Source organism: Anomaloglossus baeobatrachus, chromosome 1 (assembly GCF_048569485.1).
Source record: "Anomaloglossus baeobatrachus isolate aAnoBae1 chromosome 1, aAnoBae1.hap1, whole genome shotgun sequence".
Lineage (NCBI taxonomy): Eukaryota > Metazoa > Chordata > Amphibia > Anura > Aromobatidae > Anomaloglossus > Anomaloglossus baeobatrachus.
In genome coordinates, this window is record NC_134353.1 from 125,798,339 (window position 1) to 125,820,960 (window position 22,622).

The following is a 22,622-nucleotide window of genomic DNA, read 5'->3' on the forward strand; positions in this document are numbered from 1 at the left end:
ATGGGTCAGGGAATAACTGATTGCTGGGTGAACGACTGTTGGGATCCCCCTTCAATCCTGATAACCGGAGCTCTGAAGAGTCCAATGTGGATGAAGCAGTTGTCAATCATGCGAATTGCCACTCCATTCATTCTTAATGAGATGGTTAAACATTTTGACTGGGGCAGGGAGCAGCATCATCAACCACAGCTCTATTTATCCTGTGCTCTTAAAAGCCCCGGTTATTGGGATCATGGATTACCAGCGGTCAGACCCACAGCAATCAAGAAGTTATCCCCTTTTACATGGATGGGGGATAACTATCAAACTTGTGACTGCCCCTTTAACATAAAAACGCGATATAAACAACAGATCATTTGTAATTATTGCTTCCCTTAAGGCCAGGTTCAGGCGTATTTCATGGTCCGTATACAAACCACAATACCTGGACTAACACATATGGGGTTGTAAGTTTGGGTTGGGAGACCCACAGTCAGTCCAGGCATTGAAGGTCTAAAGGTCCAGTCACACTAAACAACTTACCAGAGATCCCAACAACGATAGGGATCGCTGGTAAGTTGCTAGGAGGTTGCTGGTGAGATGTCACACTGCGACGCTCCAGCGATCCCACCAGCAACCTGACCTGGCAGGGATCGCTGGAGCGTCGCTACACGAGTTGCTGGTGAGCTCACCAGCAACCAGTGACCAGCCCCCAGCGCCGCGTGGAAGATGCTGCGCTTGGTAACTAAGGTAAATGTCGGGTAACCAACCCGATATTTACCTTGGTTACCAGCGCACGCAGCTACACGTGCAGAGAGCAGGGAGCAGCGCACACTGCTTAGCGCTGGCTCCCTGCTCTCCTAGTTACAGCACACATCGGGTTAATTACCCGATGTGTACTGCAGCTACATGTGCACAGAGCAGGAGCCAGCACTGACAGTGAGAGCGGCGGAGGCTGGTAACGAAGGTAAATATCGGGTAACCAAGGACAGGGCTTCTTGGTTACCCGATGTTCACCATGGTTACCAGCCTCCGCAGAAGCCGGCTCCTGCTGCCTGCACATTCAGTTGTTGCTCTGTCGCTGTCACACACAGCGATCTGTGCTTCACAGCGGGACAGCAACAACTAAAAAATGGCCCAGGACATTCAGCAACAACCAACGACCTCACAGCAGGGGCCAGGTTGTTGCTGGATGTCACACACAGCAACATCGCTAGCAACATCGCTGCTACGTCACAAAAGTTGTTCGTTAGCAGCGATGTTGCTTAGTGTGACAGGGCCTTTAATACAGAAGGTGATCTACACCTACCTGAACCCGGCCTAAGGACTACAGTGATCAGACGACTATAAAACAAAAAGGCAATAAAACAAAAACCCTCCTCAGAACAGAACAAGGCATTAAACTTTGACCATCATGAAAAATATTGATGAACATGATTTTGTCATCTGCTTTAACCGTCAGTGACCGTTGCCTTGCTCGCTCTTGAGCCATATTTCTTTCCTCTTATGCAATGCCACAGACTTGTGAAGAATTGTTAGAGATTGGCATTGCGAAGATCAGAAAGATAAGAGCAATTACATTTCTGCTTCTGTTTTCTTTATAAGTGGCATACATACAATCTCCTACCAATGAAAATCCTGTATCCATGGCTTGCACCGTCAAATCATGGTGTAAACAATTAGTAAGTAAAGTAAAAATAGAAGTAAAAATAGGGGGAAGTTTTTATATTGTAACACTTAAAGGGAATCTGTCAGCAGATTTTTGCTACCTCATCTGAGAGCAGCATGATGTAGGTAAAGAGATCCTGAATCCAAAGATGTCTCATTTAGAGTACAGGCTGAAGCTGTTCTGACGCAATCAGAATTTTTAGTTTTAGTCATCTAGCAGAGCTGAGTGAGCTGTCCCACCCACACCAGACGCTCAGTAGAGATTGTAGATAGACAGTGATGTGTCGATCAGAGGAGGGGGCGTGCTGGACTACAGTGCGCATGACTTTGCAATGATAAGGGTCCTACTGCTTAAACAAATATAGCAAATATACAACAGATCAGATTTTGACAAGACTGGCAGCCTTGAATTCTATGCTTTAATTCTTGCAGCATGCTGTCTTCGGCTTACATAGCAAAAACTCGTTGACAGATTCCCTTTAAATCATTGGTGCCATTTGCTGAATAAACAACAGAACTTGCCATGGGTTGTATGGTCTGGGCTAAGCAGCAAAGCTTCTACTGCACATCCACTTAACCCCTTAAAAGATGTTAAGGTACCACTAGAGGGCGCTGGGACTTAGGTGGAGGAAGGGCTCCCGAGTGCAGGAATACAGAGGCCCACTGTAGGTAGCTAACACAAGCGCAGGGATAGTCAGTCAGCCAAGGGCAGTGACAAAATGTCACGTTTGTACCGAGGAGTAAGCAAGCCAAAATCAAAGACCAACACCGAGGTCAGAGGCCAGGAGACTAGGTAAGCACAGGGGAGGGAGCGGAGGTCGAGACACAAAATGGGACCACGGTCAGGAAAACAGGGAAGACAGGCTGAGCAGGAGGGATCTAAAAGTAGTGATATATAACAAAATCTATAGCTATTTGACATGATTATAACAGTTCTGATCTGCAAAATAAAGCTAGCAAATGCATTTTTGGACACTAAATGCAAAACATTAATCTACAAAAATTGCAAAAAAATATTTCTATGCCCCACCAGAAAAAAAGTACAAAATAGAATTGTATTACAATATATGGTACATCGAAAAAATGAGATGATGGCGATGGAAAATCAGCTGGACTGCTCACTATCCCAGCCACTTTGGTGCGAGACACAATCAACAGGATAACATTGGTATTCTTTTACTATATAACCCCTTCAAGCAGTATCACACAGCAACTTCTTACCTTGTCATTCCAAAATCAGATACCTTTACTATACCAAGGTCATTGACTAAGCAGTTCCTGGCAGCCTGCAAAGAAAACAGATAAATGCCATGACCCAATGATGGTGTACTGAACATCAGTCAAGAAAGTCTGAAGATAACCTAGTATCATGAAGCCATTCTCTGCAAAACAGGTTGGGATAAAGGGGGTCAGAAGGCAATTGGAAGGATTTTACACATTCACTACCTGAGAAAAGATCCATTAACAAGGATCAATTCGCAATACATGATGGCTAGTTAGTATCACAATATATTTGTTTACTCGTATGAATCTAATGATCACACCACTGGTCCAGAGAGAAGTGTAGGGAGGGCTGGTGTGAGGTGCCATTAACATTGGGCCCTAGATGTCAGGTGGTGGGGGAGAGGAGCCTGGTTAACGTAATAAGGGACCCCAACAAGTGGCTCCCTGGCCCCTGATGTGTGGCTCTTGGCTGTATGCAATGGTTTATTCTACTTGTAACTGTATAAGTATCAACGTTGGCATTATAACTTGTTAGGGGAGGCAATCTGGAGGCATTATTATTTTACAGGGAGAACTTAGAAAAATATTGCTTGATAAGGTGCATTTGGAACACGATTACGGTACTTTTTAAATGGGCACTGCAGGGACATTATTACTATATAAGTGGTGTTCCAACCCTTCTTACTTTATAAGGGGTCACTGGGATCATCATTACATTATAAATGGCACTGGAGCTACTATTTTATTAAGGGGAACTCAGAGAATTAAATTTCAAATGGGCACACAGGGGACGCCTACAGCTTCTTCACATAGAATGTGGTTCTTGACTTTTTTTCACAAACGAATGTGGCTGTCGGGGTAAGAAATATTGGGGACCCCCCAATTTGTTGGGAGGCTGAAACATCAACCTGAATCTTTACACTGGGAAAAAGAAAAAGACATGTCCGTGTAAATTGACCTAAGGCTATGTGCGCACTAGAAAAGTGATTTTTCGCAAGAAAAATTCTTGATAAACTTCTGGGAGTTGAAGATTACCGCACCTGCGGTAAAAAACTGCACTAAAACATGCGCATGCGTTTTTCCCGCGGTTTTGCCGCAGGTTGGTCCCTGCCTTTTTTTTATGCTATAACTGCAATAAATAATATAGATAATAGATAATCGATAGACAGACAGATAATGGATAGAGGGAAAGATGTATAGATGAATAGATAGAGAGATAGAGAGATAGATAGATGAGAAAGACCTATATAATGTCCTACCCCCCTGCATTTTCTAAGCTGGCACCCTTTAGTGACTTTCATGGGGCACTAAAGGGTGCCTAGCCTTGTATTTAGCCATAAAATAAATAAATAAATAAAAAAAAACGATGTGAGGTCCCCCCCCATCTTTTGTAGCCAGCTAGGGTAAAGCAGACAGCTGCAGCCTGCAAACCACAGCTGGCAGCTTTACCTTGGCTGGTAATCCAAAACAGAGGGCACCCCACGCTGTTATTTTACATTAAATAAATAATTTAAAACAAAAAACGTGGGGTCCCCCCAAAATTGGATCACCAGCCAAGGTAAAGCTGACAGCTGTGGTCTGGTATTCTCAGACTAGGGAGGTCCACTGTTATTGGACACTCCCCAGCCTAAAAATAGCAGGCCGCAGCCGCCCCAGAAGTGGCGCATCCATTAGACATGCCAATCCTAGTGCTTCGCCCCAACTCATCCCGTTGCCCTGGTGCGTTGGCAAACGAGGTAATATATGGGGTTGATGCCAGATGTGTAATGTCACCTGGCATCAAGCCCTGGGGTTGGTGAGGTCAGGCATCTATCAGATACCTGATATCACAAACCCAGTCAGTAAGAAATAAAAAATAGACAACAAAAAAAGTTTCATTTGAAAAAACACTCTCGCCAAAACATTCCCTCTTTCACCAATTTATTGAAAAGAACAATCAATTCCACGTCTGGCGTAATCCAATAAAGTGTGTGGGGGGGGGGGGGGTCCCACGGCGATCCATACCATAGTCACTGTCCCAGTCAATGAAGAACAGAATGTTCCCCATTGGCTGGGAGAGCAATGCAGTGACCTGAGCTAACATCAATAGCCCAGGTCACAGCAGGGGATGACGAGCGCTGCTGTCAGGAGGATAGATGAGATCATTACCTGCTGTGATGATCTCCTGTACTACTGACGTCAGCGCCGTCACTGACTTCTATGCCCGCTGCATTGTCAGCAGTACCGCGAGAGCCCGTGACATCACCGCTAGTGACAGTCTCGGGCCGCTCGCGAGAGGGGCATAGACAGCAGTGACCGCAGTGACGTCAGGAGGCAGGAGATTGTCACAGCAGGTAATGATCTCATCTCACCTCCTGACAGCAGCGCTCGGCATCCCCGCGGCTGCACGCACTGCTGTGTGTCAGTGTCTGCCAGCACTGCAGTGTGACAAGCAGCTGATACTGTGGGCAGACACTGACACACAGCAGTGCAGGCAGCGGCGGGGCTGGAGTGGGACACAGACTGTACGGGCACCTGGAGGTCACACAGAAGTGCTTCTGTGCGGCGTCCAGGGAGTGTGACGTCTGTGTTTACTCTGCTCCGCTTCCTCTTCTGTCATAATGACATCACTTCCTGCAAAACCGCAGGCAGCGATCAGCATTACCGCAGGTAAATAGCGGCTATACCGAGGGTATACCACACATCATTTGCTACGTGCGGTATACCTGCGGTATTTCACGATTACATTACAGTGAATGGAGTGAAATACCGGGGGTATACTGCAGGTACCTGCGGAAAAGAAGTGACATGCACATTTTCTCAAGAAAGTTTCCCAAGAAATTCTTCAGAAAGAATTTTCTTGAGAAAAAAACGCAGTGTGCGCACAGCTATTTTTTTTTTCAAATAGGTTTTGCTGGGAAATGTCTGCAGAAAGATTACAAACATCTTCAAGAAATTTCCGCAGCAAAACCGCCTGTAAATCCGCGGGTAAAAACGCCTAGTGCGCACAGGGCCTAAAGGGGTATTCCCATTTTTTAATAGTGATGATGTATCACTCAAATATGAAATTGGGGTAGAAGCTATAGGTCTGGGGTACAGAGCTGAGACCCCCACCAGCCATAAAATGATAGCCTTTCACACTGATATTCTCATCTTGTAAACTTAAAGCCTAACTCATTAAAAAGGACTTATTAGTGTGTAGTTATGGAAAGGTGAATGCAGAAGTGGCTTTTGTTGAGTAAGCATCTATATATTTTATTTATATACTGTATATATATAAAACCATTTATAATGTCGCTCTTTCAAAGACAAGTCCAGCAATACATTTATAAGGCCAGTCCATTCCTCCATTACTGAGATATCAGAATTTTAATGGATATGCAGATGATGCTGAAGTGCTTTCATGTGTGTAGAAGCACTTCCTAGGCCTCTGTTACTCCAGCTCTATTCGCTGCCCAGTGTCGCCTCCTCCTGGATTGACTGACAGCCTTTATGCTTGAAGATTTCAAGCAAAGAAGTGGTCAGTCAGACAGTAGGAGGAGGTGCTGGGAAGGGAATAGAGACAGAGGCATGGGAAGAACTTCAGGAGCCAAAGGCACTTCAGCCTCATTTGCATATCAATTTAAACGCTGATTTCTCGTTAACGGAGGAACGGACCGGCCATATAAAGGAATTACTTGACTTGCCTTTGAAAAAGCTACATGTTTAAATAAATAGTTTGGGGGGTAAAATCCTGCTGATAAATCTCCTTTAAAAGATGCGCGAATGGATCAATTATGGAAAAGTATCTCAGCATAGAATAGTTTTATTCAGCAATTTTTGTTACATAGAGATTAATTATATGGCTAACTGAACAAAAATTGGGCAATGTTGTGGAGTCTGAGAACCGGCAGATGTTTGCTCTCACCAAATATGTTCCAACAGCTCTACATAATAGTTAAGTAATATGAGATAATTAATCAAAAACTATTTATTTAATATAATTTATTATTTCAACTACTACTTTTATCTGTAGTACTGTCCCACAAAAAAACTAAAATATTAAATATTCCCCCATGCATTTTTACAATATACAGTGTACTCAGGCTATTGAACACTCGTGCTGCCTAAAGGGGGCCAAGTCGAAAGGTTGTAAATCCTACATTATATTATGAAGGACATAGTAATTGGAATCAGTTCTCCATGCTCCATTGTTCCATGCCAATAGAAATCAGTAGATGTTCTTTAACTGGTGTAGACTCACTTTGCAAACCTGCGCCTTCTTGTGAAGCAAACCACATAACGTATATTGCGAAGCATTACATCATTTGCAACATTTGCAACTACCGTAATAGGTATTATAGATTATTTTAAAGTGGATCTAACATCATAAAATGTTGCTCTAAAAAAGGACAACATAGTATGGGGACAGGTCTACTCTCTTATTCACCAAACAGCAAAATAAATAAATAAGTATATAAATAAATAACATATTAGACACAGGACTATGGGAGTTTCTAACCATGAGCAAGGATCAGTATTAAAAATAACCAACCACCAGGATTTTCCTATATAAACTAAAGCCAGTGCTATACTGGCGCTATCATGCTGATTCTAAATATATCTTTAGTTGTGAGATCGGATGAATACTTTATGAAACATAGGCAAGTAAAGTTTGAGAAATGCACTGTTATTTGATTGATAGCAGCTACAGAATAGTTAATAAGTGGGTCGGGTTTTGCTAGTTATTCCCGCACCTGTCTGCCTGTCCTTCCTCTCCCTATCTCTGTTATTACAGGGGTAGAAAAGAGAGAGTAGACGAAGAAGGGTGCTTAAATCCGTGTCAAGGACTCAATGGATTCAGAAGGAAATTAATGCTTCTCTTAATAACATGCACAGGTCAACGCGTTTCAGGAGTCACAGCTCCCTTCATCAGGACACAAGGCAAGGAACATCAAATCTGTTACAATTGAGGTCTGAATGGAAACAGAGGTAGAAAGGAGAGAGGAAAGACAGGGGAGGAAGGACAGCCAGGCAGACAGGGGTGGGAATAACTAGCAAAATCCGCCCCACCTATTAAATATTCTGTAGCTGCTATCAATCAAATAACAGTACATTTCTGTAACTTTACTTGCCTGTATTTCAAAACGTATACATCCGATTTCACAACTAAAGGTATGTATAGAATCAGCATGATAGTGCCAGAATAGCACTGTCTTTAGTTTACACTGTGTGCAGAACTATTAGCAAATGAGTATTTTGATCACATGATAATTGTTATACATGTTGTCCTACTCCAAGCTGTATAGGCTTGAAAGCCAACTACCAATTAAGTAAATCAGGTGATGTGCATCTCTGTAATGAGGAGGGGTGTGGTGTAATGACATCAATACCCTACATAAGGGGTGCTTAATTATTAGGCAACTTCCTTTTCTTTGGCAAAATGGGTCAGAGATTTGACGGGCTCTGAAAAGTCCAAAATTGTGAGATGTCTTGCAGAGGGATGCAGCAGTCTTGAAATTGCCAAACGTTTGAAGCGTGATCACCGAACAATCAAGCGTTTCATGGCAAATAGCCAACAGGGTCGCAAGAAGCATGTTGGGCAAAAAAGGTGCAAAATAACTGCCCATGAATTGAGGAAAATCAAATGTAAAGCTGCCAAGATGCCATTTGTCACCAGTTTGGCCATATTTCAGAGCTGCAACATTACTGGAGTATCAAAAAGCACAAGGTGTGCCATACTCAGGGACATGGCCAAGGTAAGGAAGGCTGAAAAACGATCACCTTTTGAACAAGAAACATAAGATAAAACGTCAAGACTGGGTGAAGACATATCTTAAGACTGATTTTTCAAAGGTTTTATGGACTGATGAAATGAGAGTGACTCTTGATGGGCCAGAGGCTGGATCAGTAAAGGGCAGAGAGCTTCACTCCGACTCAGACGCCAGCAAGGTGGAGGTGGGGTACTGGTATGGGCTGGTATCATCAAAGATGAACTTGTGGGACCTTTTAGGGTTGAGGATGGAGTGAAGCTCAACTCCCAGACCTACTGCCAGTTTCTGGAAGACAACTTCTTCAAGCAGTGGTACAGGAAGAAGTCGGTATCGTTCAAGAAAAACATGATTTTCATGCAGGACAAGGCTCCATCACATGCAACCAACTACTCCACAGCGTGGCTGGCCAGTAAAGGTCTAAAGGATGAAAAAATAATGACATGGCCCCCTTGTTCACCTGATCTGAACCCCATAGAGAACCTGTTGTCCCTCATAAAATGTAAGATCTACAGGGAGGGAAAACAGTACACCTTTCGGAACATTGTCTGAGAGGCTGTGGTGGCTGCGACACGCAATGCTGATCATAAACAGATCAAGCAACTGACAGAATCTATGGATGGTAGGCTTTTGAGTGTTATTATAAAGAAAGGTGGCTATATTGGTCACTAATTTTTTTGGGTTTTGTTTTTGCATGCCAGAAATGTTTATTTGTAAATTTTGTGCAGTTATATTGGTTTACCTGGTGAAAATAAATAAGTGAGATGGGAATATATTTGGTCTTTACTACGTTGCCTAATAATTCTGCACAGTAATAGTTATCTGCACAAACAGATATCCTCCTAAGATAGCCAAATCTAAAAAAACACTCCAACTTCCAAAAATATTAAGCTTTGATATTTATGAGTCTTTTGGGTTGATTGAGAACATAGTTGTTGATCAATAATAAAAAAAATCCTCTAAAATACAACTTGCCTAATAATTCTGCACACAATGTATATAGGAAAATCCTGGTGGTTGGTGCTGTTTAAACTAGTGGGGATTGAGGACAAATTTAAGTCCAATGGAGATTCCGGCTCTAGTCACTTCCGAATCGGGAGGTGAATGGGGCCAGTTATGTCTAGTGTAACCCCACACAAATGTGCACAACTGACATGTATTATGCACCTGTCCTATTGTAATTCATTAATGAGGTGCAAAATACCTGCCGTTACTGCACTCTCCCGGGAGGTTTCTGCAGACTGAAGTCCTTCATTCAGGATCACAGTATCACTTATTTATATGAAACGCCATTTCTACAAGTATATGTCACTATTATGATAAGATTACCAGGTCTCGGTGGATGAAACTGTTACTTTCCAGATAGTCCATGGCCTCGCACACGTCCTGACACATGCTAAGCAGAATGTCCGGATTAAACTGTCCATGTTTTTGGCGGAGGTAATTTAGCAGGCAGCCGTGTTCCATGAACTCTGTGACTATGTAAATTGGTCTCTTCTCCGTGCATACACCATATAGTTGGACCAGCTTTGGGTGTGCCAGTTTCCTAGAAAAAAAAGCAAGAAATATCCAATTTGGTGCATTTCATCACCTAAAAATGATTAATAAATTAAAAAACTGTACGTTCGTTAGGGTTTCGATTCACCTGGAGTGTGTAATGAAAAAGTCATATACAAAAACTGATCAGTTAGGAGATAGGTTAGTTTCAAAGTTAAAAAAAATCCACAAATTTATTGAACGCCCAGTATAAAGGAGGTACTAGAGTAAACCACACAGTCACATCTGTCATTGCCATAGTTTGGCAGTGTTTGTGCAAATTGAACACATCAAGTTGTATAAACTTTCCATATCATGAGATGACAAGAACTGTGCTTCACTACAGAGATGAGCGGATAGATTCACGGACTCCATATATCCCAGTCAGTGGTATCTGGTCCCTAGATAGCAAGGCCACAAATCTCTTACGTCCCCGATGCAGCATTTTGTCAGGGTTGACATGACGAACAGATGACGTTGCGCCAGCCGTGGCTAATCAAAAGCTGCGACAGGGATGCTGGAAGGTAAGAGATTCGCAGTCCACCCATCTAGTCGCCAAGTACAGCTGACCTGAACTGAGGACCCCCGAATCAATCCGCACATCTCTAACTACAGACCACTTATAACGATAACTCCTACTGGTACAAGAGAAGAAAGCAGCAAAATGACTAAAATGTAATCTTTAGTCTAAATCTATAAACTTTTTTTCTAAAAACACATCCTGGATATACCAGGGATAGTGCACCCCAATCAGCTCCTTTGGGCAAGTGCATAAGAGGTCCTTTATTACTATCAGGGAACTCTGATTCACAGTTAATCAGAATAAATAAGCTTAAGGAGCCACTAGATTTTTCATAAAGAAACACAAAAAAACCCATAAAACAGTTCATTTGAGTTGGGAGCTGTGACACAGGACCTCTCCCCCTGACTGCATTAATGTCCCCTTAAGAGTGTGTCTAGATGAAATGCATCGTGACTCAACTAGGGTCACTGTAGGGGTTCAGAAAATAGGGCTAGCCGTGGACTGCCCTTGTTAGGGCAAGAGCTAATGGGAACAATAGGAATCAAATTTTTTCTGGTAGGGTCGGTAATGCTGTGAATGCCTAAAGACCCACACCTGGGAAGATGCACATGTGCCCTCGCTCCTGCAATCCTGGTGAGACTGTGCCATTAAAGGCCCCATCACACACAACGAGATCGCTAACGAGATCGTTGCTGAGTCACAGTTTTTGTGACGTAGCAACGATCTCGCCAGCGATCTCATTATGTGTGACACCTACCAGCGATCAGGCCCCTGCTGTGAGATTGCTAGTCGTTGCCGAATGGTCCGGATCATTTTTTTCAAAGGCGATATCCTGCTGGACAGGACGCATCGCTGTGTTTGATACCTACCAACAACCTCCTAACATGGTCCCAACGCCCGCCGAGATTGTTATACAGGTCGCTCATCGTTACTGCGTCGTTGGTAAGGTATGACTGTGTGACATCTCACCAGCGAGCTCCAAGCGACTTACCAGCGATCCTTATCAGGTCGTATCGTTGTCGAGATCGCTGGTAAGTCATTGTGGGTGACTGGGCCTTAAGTCTCTAAAGGAACGTAGAAGGCAAAGAGAGAGAAAGCGATCCGGCACAAATTCTCCTTAAGTTAAAATATTCAAGTCTTTATTTGGACATGGTTAAAAAATACACATCGTGAAGACCAAAAAAATCCATTCAGATGGTGCAAGTTCAGATCATGAAGGCTTTACGCGTTTCGGACTGTCGGACGCTGAGGTAGTAGCTACTACCTCAGCGTCCGACAGTCCGAAACGCGTAAAGCCTTCATGATCTGAACTTGCACCATCTGAATGGATTTTTTTGGTCTTCACGATGTGTATTTTTTAACCATGTCCAAATAAAGACTTGAATATTTTAACTTAAGGAGAATTTGTGCCGGATCGCTTTCTCTCTCTTTGCCTTCTACGTTCCTTGTTACCGGTCGGGTTAGACCGAAGGATCCCGGGCACCCGCAAGGCTGAACAGTCCGGGCAGCAGGTGAGCTGAAGAAACCTTTTCTTATTCTTAAGTCTCTAAATCATTATCTATTGTTCTTAGGGAATCTTGATTTAAGGATGACTGGTATCACTTGGAATATTGACCACTGTGACTGAGATTATGATTTAGTTTTGCTGTGTTTTTCTGCTTATTTTTCTTCTTTGGTGGACCACTGACCAGCCGGATGACTGAAAATAGCACAATTTGTTTTTTTTTTTCTATTTGGTTTGATTTTTTTTGTGTTTCTTTTTTTAAAATCTATTGGCTCCTCGGGCTTGTTTAAGGCTGCTTTACAAGGTACAATTTATCGTGCGATCGCATTTGCGATTGAACCCGCCCCCATCGTTTGTGCGGCAAGGGCAATTTCTTGCCCGTGTCGCATAATGCTGTAACCCCCCGTCACACGTACTTACCTTCCAAACGACCTCGCTGTGGGCTGCGAACATGCACTTCCTGAAGGGGGAGGGATGTTTGGCGTCACAGCGACATCACACAGCGGCCGCCCAATAGAAGCAGAGGGGCGGAGAGGAGCGGGACGTAAACATCCCGCCCACCTCCTTCCTTCCGCATTGCCGGAGGGACGCAAGTAAGCTGTGTTCATCATTCCCGGGGTGTCACACGGAGCAATGTGTGCTGCCTCGAGAACAATGAACAACTGGACGTTCGGTTTTTAGAAAATGAGCGACGTGTCAACGATGAACGAGAAGGTGAGTATTTCTGCTCGTTCATAGCTGTCACACGCTACGATATCACTAACGATGCCGGATGTGCGTTACTTACGACGTGACCCCGCCGACATCTCGTTAGATATATCGTAGCGTGTAAAGCCCGCTTTACTCTGATTCACTGTGGATCAGAGTTTCCTGATAGTCATAAAGGACCTCTTATACAGTTGCCCAAAAGAACCTTTTGGTGTGCACTATCCCTGGTATATACAGGATGTGCTTTTAGAAAAAACTTTTATAGATTTAGAATAAAGGTTATATTTTAGTCATTTTGCTGCTTTTTTCTACCGTGATAAGTCACTTAATTGGAAGTTGAATATTCACTGCTTTAATTGCTACTGGTACAGGGGGTCAAACTCGCAATCATGCCTTGATGGACAATATATTAAGCTTATATGTGGAGAACCCTTTCAAATCACTGCATATTTTCCTTTTTTCCAGGTTTTGTAAATCATTCAATTTCACATGCAGGTTATTAAATTCATGTTATATGCTGAGGGTCCAATGGTACATTTATTGCCCATGAATATTCTATGCATCACTGTTATTTTTGTGTGACTATATGTAAAGAAATTGCAAGCAATCCTGAAACCATGAGAAAAAAAAATGTCTAGCGTTTTTTATGATTTTTGTGAAGTTGCTTATAGTGTTCAGCAAGTGCAGATCTTACATAGTGGTTTCATATCTTTTTTCAACGGGTTTCTACCTATCAAAGTGATAATTGCAGATTACATACATCATTACTTTAGCTTCCTCTATAAAATCCTCTTCAGACATGGCTCCTTCACGAATGGCTTTGATGGCTACTTTGTACTGGGCTCGCCATTTCCCAAGACGTACCACACCAAACAGTCCACTTCCAAGCTCCTTCATGAATGTAAGGTCAGCAGGGTTGATTTCCCACTTATCTGAAAATATTTAGATCAAATTGGATAACACCTTAATTCAACACCAATAAAACTTAGTAAGAAAGATTTTTCGATAGTAACTCCAACACATAAAGTCATTCCCAAAAATCCTAACCTAATCCACATTATTATAGTCTTCTCAAAAATAAGCAAGTTCAAGATGTGGGAAAATAGAAGAAAAGAATCCTGCTTCTGACCTTCATCTTGAATGTAGAACTTAGGCTGGGACTACACAGGAACTTTGGCTGCGACATATGCCGTGAGACTAAACATTGCTAGGTGTCACTGCTACATGACAGCGCACTACAAGTGAGTTGTGTTGCATCACAACTCAGAGTACGACGATCGTGACAAGCGAGTCTTACTTGTAGTGGTCGCAGTACCCTAGGGTATTGCAATATGCACCCAACACTTGTACTTGGCTGGGTTGTGGTATCGACACCTAGCAAAGCTTGGCTACACGTTGTGTCACGACCAACCCTATAATCTGCAGGCAGTAGCAATGATTAAGAGATATCCTAAGAATTCTTCGTCCAGACATCACATTGTTACTTAGATGACAGCTACTTTCGGTGATCATCCCATTCAATCAAATATTCAACTCAGCCAAGCCTTCATGTATTCTCTATGGAGAAATCCAATAAAGTCACTTCCATACGCATCTCGCTGTGGCTAATTTAGCTGGAGAAAGGGTTGGGTGGTTGAATTTTAGCGTCCTGATCATTATCTTCCCACCCAACATCATCTGTCTGGAGCAAGTCAAGGAGACCCTTACACAAATCAAATGATTGTACAATTCAACCGAAATCCAGGGGTTCGGACAACCTTAATCCATCATGTATGTGGGCCATTAGGCATGGGAAGGCTGCAAACGCCAGTAGCATTTATGTCCCAGACAAGGCCTTGTACATGCCGAAAATCCTGTCTATCATTTGTGTGGTGTACATTTGGTACAAATAATACGTTGTGTAATTATGGACAACAAAAACCTGTAAAATTACTCTTTCTATAAAAGTGTCCAATTTTGTGCATTGAAATGCAAAGAAACAAACTAACAAAAATCTAAAAAGATAAGTTACCAATTTACATATATTTAGTAAAACGTTACCTACCGTAGCTGAAGCCAGCTGTCGTGGGTGCCATCTTATCTTTTAGTAATACATGGTGACGTAATCTGGTGACTAGACCTAACGACAAGAGAAAATAGTAAGAAAGCCCAACTTTACGACTGATTCTTATACTCCTTATTCCTAAATCTTATCCTAGTAAACCTGAAGAATTATTATTCAATCTAAATGTGCTTGTTCCCTGTGTCATGCCCTGCAATGAAGGAATGACTAAGGACTGCAATATGTTTTATGAATATCTACCGGGTAGCATCTATTGGCACTGAGCACCACGAGGAAAGCGCAAGTAGACAGGGAGATTGTTGATGACTGGAGTTTGGGGAGTAGTACCGGTTTTACGCTGACTTTTGGTCACTTACCTGCTGCATTGTGCTTGTGATACTCAATCATTTCTGGAATAGAGCTGAAGACGTGCTTCTCTGCCAGGTAATACTGCTTGGGAAATGCCCCGGTCTCTTTAATGTGATAATGACGGATAGATGAGGAACCGTCCCTATCGAGAGAAGTTTTATAATTCAAAGGTTTATTTATTGTTCTTCTGCTGTTTTTATACAAATGTTATTCGCTATTATCCTTAGATGGTTTAAACTGAGATCTGAATATTATAAATGCAAGCAACTTTACATGACATCAGCTTTCCGTAGGATGCACCGATTCCTTTATGACACTGGTTGGACAGTGATAAAATAAGACATGTTGACCAACATTGATCTAAGACTTTTCGTTATGTTGTACGATTGCTTGGAGAATTTCGATTATGTGCTGTCAAAATCTCTAGATGTATTACATGGACAATAGCACTTACGTACCCTCCATATTTTGTGTACAGCGATACGGTATATAAGCCAGCTTGACTGGAATTTCGAACAACAAAGCCACCTTCTTTATCCTGGAAAACATAACATGATTATCATCTGTTCAAAGATCTCAGTCCAGAGGTCAAAACGTGTTACATATAGACGTTTCAATATACATTAAGGCTATGTGCACACGTTGCGTTTTTTTCAGCGCGGAAAAAAACGCACACTCTGGCAGAGGGGAGAATTGTAAACAATGCTTTTTGGAAAAAACGCATCAAAAACGCATGCGTTTTTCATGCGGTTTTTTATGCGTTTTTCATGCGTTTTTTAGGTGCGTTTTTTAAGACTTGTCAGTGTTAATAAAGTTGGTTGAACACAGACCTTTGGAAAAAAAAACCTTTGGAATGGAAGGAGCACCATTTGAATTTTAGAAAAATTGAAATAAACTTCGCGCACCATGTCACATTAGCAGGGCCTCTTGGGTACCTATACATCAGAAAACCCCCGCAAGTGACCCCATTTTGGAATCTGCACCCCTCAAGGATTTTATTCAGGAGTATATTAAGCATTTTGAATCCACAGCTACTTCACCCAAAATGTTGCTGTAGCAACAATATTCTCACTGTTGGGCTATGTGACCGTGATCCAGCGACACGGCGTCTAGTACACAGTGTCAGCCTTCCTGCATAGATGTGAGTGTTGTCCACGGGAGAACGCAGCTGCCCATGCCCACGATTTAGGTTCAGGCTGCTGTGGACTTTAGCTCTATTCTACCTGCAGAGAGCACTCTTGTCTCCACAGCATAAATTGACATGCTGATGCTCGGGAAGCCACGCCACCGATCAGTTTATGCTGCGGAGAAAAGAAGCACAGTGGGCATGGGATCTCCAAAAATCCTTCCACTGTGCTTCTCCTGCACAACGCAGCGTTATGGATGCAGGGAAAACACTCAGCGCCCAAACCACTGCAAAACTTGATTGTGGGTACACAGCCTAAAAAGCGTCAATGGATGAATGGATGCCAATTACATATATAACGTCCCACCCCCTGCATATTCTAAGCTGGCACCTTTAGTACCTTTCATGTGGCACTAAAGGGTGCCTAGCCTAGTATTTATCCCCAAAAAAAAAATCAATGAAAAAAATGGCGTGGGGTCCCCCCTATTTTTGATAGCCAGTTAGGGTAAAGCAGACAGCTGTAGCCTGCAAACCACAGCTGGCAGCTTCATCTTGTCTGGTGATCAATTTGGAGGGCTCCCCAGGCTTTTTTTTTTTATTTAGAAATAAAGAATTAAAAAAAAAAATAACGTGGGGTCCCCCCAAATTAGATCACCAGCCAAGGTGAAGCTGACAGCTGGGGTCTGGTATTCTCAGGGTGGGAAGAGCCATGGTTATTGGACTCTTCCAAACCTAAAAATAGCAGGTCGCAGCCGCCCCAAAAGTGGCGCATCCATTAGATGCGCCAATCCTGGCGCTTCGCCCCAACTCATCCCGTTGCCCTGGTGCGGTGGCAAACAGGGTAATAAATGGGGTTGATACCAGATGTGTAATGTCACCTGGCATCAAGCCCAGCAATTAGTTATGTCACGGCGTCTATTTGATACCAGACATAACTAATTGACAGTAAACAAAAGCAAAAAAAAAATGACAACAAAAAAATTTTTATTAGAAAAAACACTCCCCAAATCATTCCCTCGTTCACCAATTTAATAAAAAAAAATTAAAAAAATGGGTCCGCAGAAATCCATTTGGATGTCCCACGTCGGCTCTGGACCTTCTAGAATATGGGGGATACGTTCAGGGAACGTATCCCCCATTTTCTAGGAGGTTAATGATATATAGAGAGGGAACCACGGGTATATGCCGCGCTTAAAAACCACTGAAGTGGAAATGATGTTAAAATTTCTCTTTTATTTACAGCATTCCTACGCGTTTCAGAGACAAAGACCGTCTCCTTCTTCAGGGAAAAAAGAAATCATCTGATGATTTCTTTTTTCCCTGAAGAAGGAGACGGTCTTTGTCTCTGAAACGCGTAGAAATGCTGTAAATAAGCGCGGCATATACCCGTGGTTCCCTCTCTATATATAATTAACATTCTATATTGTTATACGGGGCCGCTGCTTGAATCACACGGACACTCACATGCTTTTGAAGGAGTTGTGACTGGCACAACCCTATCAGGTGAGTGTTACTGTTTCTTTCCTATCACCACTTGTTATATCGGGTAAGACCCTATTGCGCCCTTTGTCTCCCCACTTTTTAGTTTCCATTTTCTAGGAGGGCAGACCCTCCATTTGAGGAGAGTGGGTGCCAAAAATCTGCATCCACTCTCCCCGGGTCACAGCTGCAGACTGCCGAGCAGCCAGCACAGCTCTCTGAACACAGTGCTGGCTGTCAGCTGATCTGCACATGTGACCGCACTGACCAGCGTCTGCTGTGAAGGAGGAGGGGGCCGCGGGGGATCAGCGCTGCGACCGGACAGGTAAGGGGGAATACCGGGGGGAATAGGGGGTGACCTGGCAGGGCCTGGGGGGCATTTTCCAGGTAAATGCCTGCGTTCTGGCATGCCGACAAAGCCCGCGGACCGCAACAAAAAGGCAGCTCACTGCGTTGTAGCTGCGTTCTGACCCGCATCATTGATTTCAATGAGGGAGAGAACGCAGCCACAACGCACAAAAGAAGTGACATGCTGCTTTTCTTTCCGCATCGATTTTTGGCATCCAAAACGCTGCGTTTAGAAACACAGCGTGTGCACTGATTTTTCGGCTTTCTCATACACTTTGCTGGGAAAGCTGAACGCGTGCAATTTGCCACTGAAACGCTGCGGTTCTAAACGCAGTGTTTCCGCGGTAAAAAACGCAACGTGTGCACACAGCCTTACCGTCTCTGTGGATGCCAACAGATAAGAGCAGACCTAGATAGCAGCATTTTTTTTTCACTTACCTTTCGTTGTTGGTTACCACTGGTTCCAGTTAATAGAGATTGCTTAGGATGCCTGCAGAGACCATCTATCTGTACTAGCTCACCACAAAATTGTGCCAAACACACAGGGTTGATAGGGTTGTAGCATAAAGGGAAGTGTAAACAAAAAGCCAGCACCAAATGTGCACTTCAGCACTAAACATTCCAAACTGTACTTATTATAAAAATTTTGAGATTTTTGGCAAAAAATTGCAATTTCTTGAGCTGCCTCGCCACGTCACGGCAAATCTCATTAGAGGCAGTCCTACACTAAAATATTTTTATAAAATGTGCCATACGGCCTCACATATGAATAGTAGAACTGCTCTCAGCAGCACTCACCTGGTCTATTTCAATCCCGTACCCATGACTGAGTCATGGCTGTGGGCGGGACAGGTCCAAGCAAATGCTGCATGAAGTAAATAGCCTGTGGACAAAGCCTGATGACTCAATGTGAACAGTCACCAACCGCCAAAATCTAGACAGATGGAATACATCCCAAATTGGGGTGCATAGCAAGGTGGAGGTCAACCACCGACCAATTCAATGAAGAATAAACAAAAAGCCAGCACCAAATGTGCACTTCAGCACTAAACATTCCAAACTGTACTTATTATAAAAATTTTGAGATTTTTGGCAAAAAATTGCAATTTCTTGAGCTGCCTCGCCACGTCACGGCAAATCTCATTAGAGGCAGTCCTATACTAAAATATTTTTATAAAATGTGCCATACGGCCTCACATATGAATAGTAGAACTGCTCTCAGCAGCACTCACCTGGTCTATTTCAATCCCGTACCCATGACTGAGTCATGGCTGTGGGCGGGACAGGTCCAAGCAAATGCTGCATGAAGTAAATAGCCTGTGGACAAAGCCTGATGACTCAATGTGAACAGTCACCAACCGCCAAAATCTAGACAGATGGAATACATCCCAAATTGGGGTGCATAGCAAGGTGGAGGTCAACCACCGACCAATTCAATGAAGAATAAACAAAAAGCCAGCACCAAATGTGCACTTCAGCACTAAACATTCCAAACTGTACTTATTATAAAAATTTTGAGATTTTTGGCAAAAAATTGCAATTTCTTGAGCTGCCTCGCCACGTCACGGCAAATCTCATTAGAGGCAGTCCTACACTAAAATATTTTTATAAAATGTGCCATACGGCCTCACATATGAATAGTAGAACTGCTCTCAGCAGCACTCACCTGGTCTATTTCAATCCCGTACCCATGACTGAGTCATGGCTGTGGGCGGGACAGGTCCAAGCAAATGCTGCATGAAGTAAATAGCCTGTGGACAAAGCCTGATGCTGGCTTTTTGTTTTTTCTTCATTGAATTGGTCGGTGGTTGACCTCCACCTTGCTATGCACCCCAATTTGGGATGTATTCCATCTGTCTGGATTTTGGCGGTTGGTGACTGTTCACATTAAGTCATCAGGCTTTGTCCACAGGCTATTTACTTCATGCAGCATTTGCTTGGACCTGTCCCGCCCACAGCCATGACTCAGTCATGGGTACGGGATTGAAATAGACCAGGTGAGTGCTGCTAAGAGCAGTTCTACTATTCATATGTGAGGCCGTATGGCACATTTTATAAAAATATTTTAGTGTAGGACTGCTTCAAATGAGATTTGCCGTGACGTGGCGAAGCAGCTCAAGAAATTGCAATTTTTTGCCAAAAATCTCAAAATTTTTTTTATAATAAGTACAGTTTGGAATGTTTAGTGCTGTAGTGCACATTTGGTGCTGGCTTTTTGTTTTTTCTTCATTGAATTGGTCGGTGGTTGACCTCCACCTTGCTATGCACCCCAATTTGGGATGTATTCCATCTGTCTGGATTTTGGCGGTTGGTGACTGTTCACATTAAGTCATCAGGCTTTGTCCACAGGCTATTTACTTCATGCAGCATTTGCTTGGACCTGTCCCGCCCACAGCCATGACTCAGTCATGGGTACGGGATTGAAATAGACCAGGTGAGTGCTGCTAAGAGCAGTTCTACTATTCATATGTGAGGCCGTATGGCACATTTTATAAAAATATTTTAGTGTAGGACTGCTTCAAATGAGATTTGCCGTGACGTGGCGAAGCAGCTCAAGAAATTGCAATTTTTTGCCAAAAATCTCAAAATTTTTTTTATAATAAGTACAGTTTGGAATGTTTAGTGCTGTAGTGCACATTTGGTGCTGGCTTTTTGTTTTTTCTTCATAAAGGGAAGTGTGCTAATAATAATTATATGTATATATATATATATATATATATATATATATGTTTGCATGTGTGCCCTTTTGCTATATATACAGTATAATTATATACACAGTATATATATACTGTATATACAGTATATACACACACACACAGATATTACTTTCTGCAAAGTCAAAAGTTTTACACACACTAAGAGTACTGTGCCTTTAAACAATATGGGGCAGCCCATATGATGATATGTCTTTAGAAGCTTCTCATTGGTTTACTGGCAACATCTGTGTTAATTAAAGACACACCTGTGGATGTATTTCAATGCGACCTGAAACACACTGTTTCGTTGTAAAGCATCATAGGAAAGTCAAAAGAAGTCAGCCAAGATCTCAGGAAAAGAATTGTGAACTTGCACAAGTCTGTTTCATCCTTTGGTAAAATATCCAGATACTGGAAGGTGCCTCGTTCATGAGTACAAACATTTATACGCAAGTACAAACAAGAAGGGAATGTCCAGCCATCATACTGCTCAGGAAGGAGACGGGTTCTGTGTACCAGAGACGAATGTGCTTTGGTCAGACATGTGCATATCAACCCAAGAACAAAGCAAAAGACCTTGTGAAGATGCTGGTGGAAGCTGGTAAGAGTGTCATTATCCACAGTGAAACAAGTACTGTATCAACATGGGCTGAAAGGCCACTCTGCCAGAAAGAAATCATTACGCCAAAAGAAACATAAAAAAGCCAGATTAATGTTTGCAAATGCACACAGGAACAGGAATTTTTTTAAGACTTGTCCTGTGGTCTGATGAAATTAAAATTGAACTGTTTGCCCATAATGACCATCATTACATTTGGAGGAAAAAGGGAGAAGCTTTGAAGCCTAAGAACACAATCCCAACTGTGAAAAACGGGGGTGACAGCATCATGTTGTGGGGTTGTTTTGCTGCAAGAGGGTCTGGTGCACCTCACAAAACTGATGGTATCATGAGGAAAGAAGATTATGTGGCAATACTAAAGCAACATCTCAAGACATCAGCCAGGAACGTAAAGCTTGGGTTGAAATGGGCCTTCCAAATAGACAATGACCCGAAGCATACTGCCAAACTGGTTACAAAGTGGCTTAAGGATAACAAAGTCATTGTTTTTGGAGTGGCCATCACAAAGCCCTGATCTTAATCCTACGTGACCTACAAATATGGCTCAATAACACCAGTTCTGTCAGGAGGAATGGGCCCAAATTTCTACTAACTATTGTGAGAAGCTTGTGAAAGGATATCCAAAATGTTTCACCCAAGTCCAAGTTCGCTTTACCTTGGCTGGTGATCCAGTTTGGGGGGGACCCCAAGTTTTTTGTTTTCATTTATTTAATTTAAAATAACAGTGTGGGGTGCCCTCTGTTTTGGCTTACCAGCCAAGGTGAATCTGCCAACTGCGGTCAGCAGGCTACCGCGGTTTGCTTCACCTTAGCTGGCTACAAAAAAATAAGGAAGACTCCATGTCATTTTTTTGGGGGAAATAATGAATTTGTGGTTAAACACAAGGCTAAACACCCTTTAGTACCAAATGAAAGGCACTAAAGGGTGCAAGATTACAAAATGCAGGAGAGTGGGACATTATATATGTCTTTCTCGTCCGTCCCATCTATCCCTTATGTACTTTTTGAAAGCTGATCCCTCAAGACCCGACAAGTTGTAGAGCCTGTGTGACGCCCTGGGCAAGCCAGGGGTCA

General features: G+C 42.8%; 1 protein-coding gene across 2 annotated transcripts in view; it reads right to left on the reverse strand.

The window, feature by feature from the left end:
• TEC (tec protein tyrosine kinase) overlaps positions 1-22,622 on the reverse strand; it is a 270,212-nt gene that overhangs the window by 23,075 nt on the left and 224,515 nt on the right. For both annotated transcript variants that reach the window (XM_075347019.1, XM_075347018.1), the window contains exons 10-15: positions 15,740-15,819; positions 15,290-15,423; positions 14,916-14,990; positions 13,632-13,803; positions 9,930-10,146; positions 2,869-2,933 (exon numbers count right to left, since the gene is read on the reverse strand). In XM_075347019.1, coding sequence (XP_075203134.1) covers positions 2,869-2,933; positions 9,930-10,146; positions 13,632-13,803; positions 14,916-14,990; positions 15,290-15,423; positions 15,740-15,819 — 743 coding nt within the window. The remainder of the gene's footprint in view (positions 1-2,868; positions 2,934-9,929; positions 10,147-13,631; positions 13,804-14,915; positions 14,991-15,289; positions 15,424-15,739; positions 15,820-22,622) is intronic.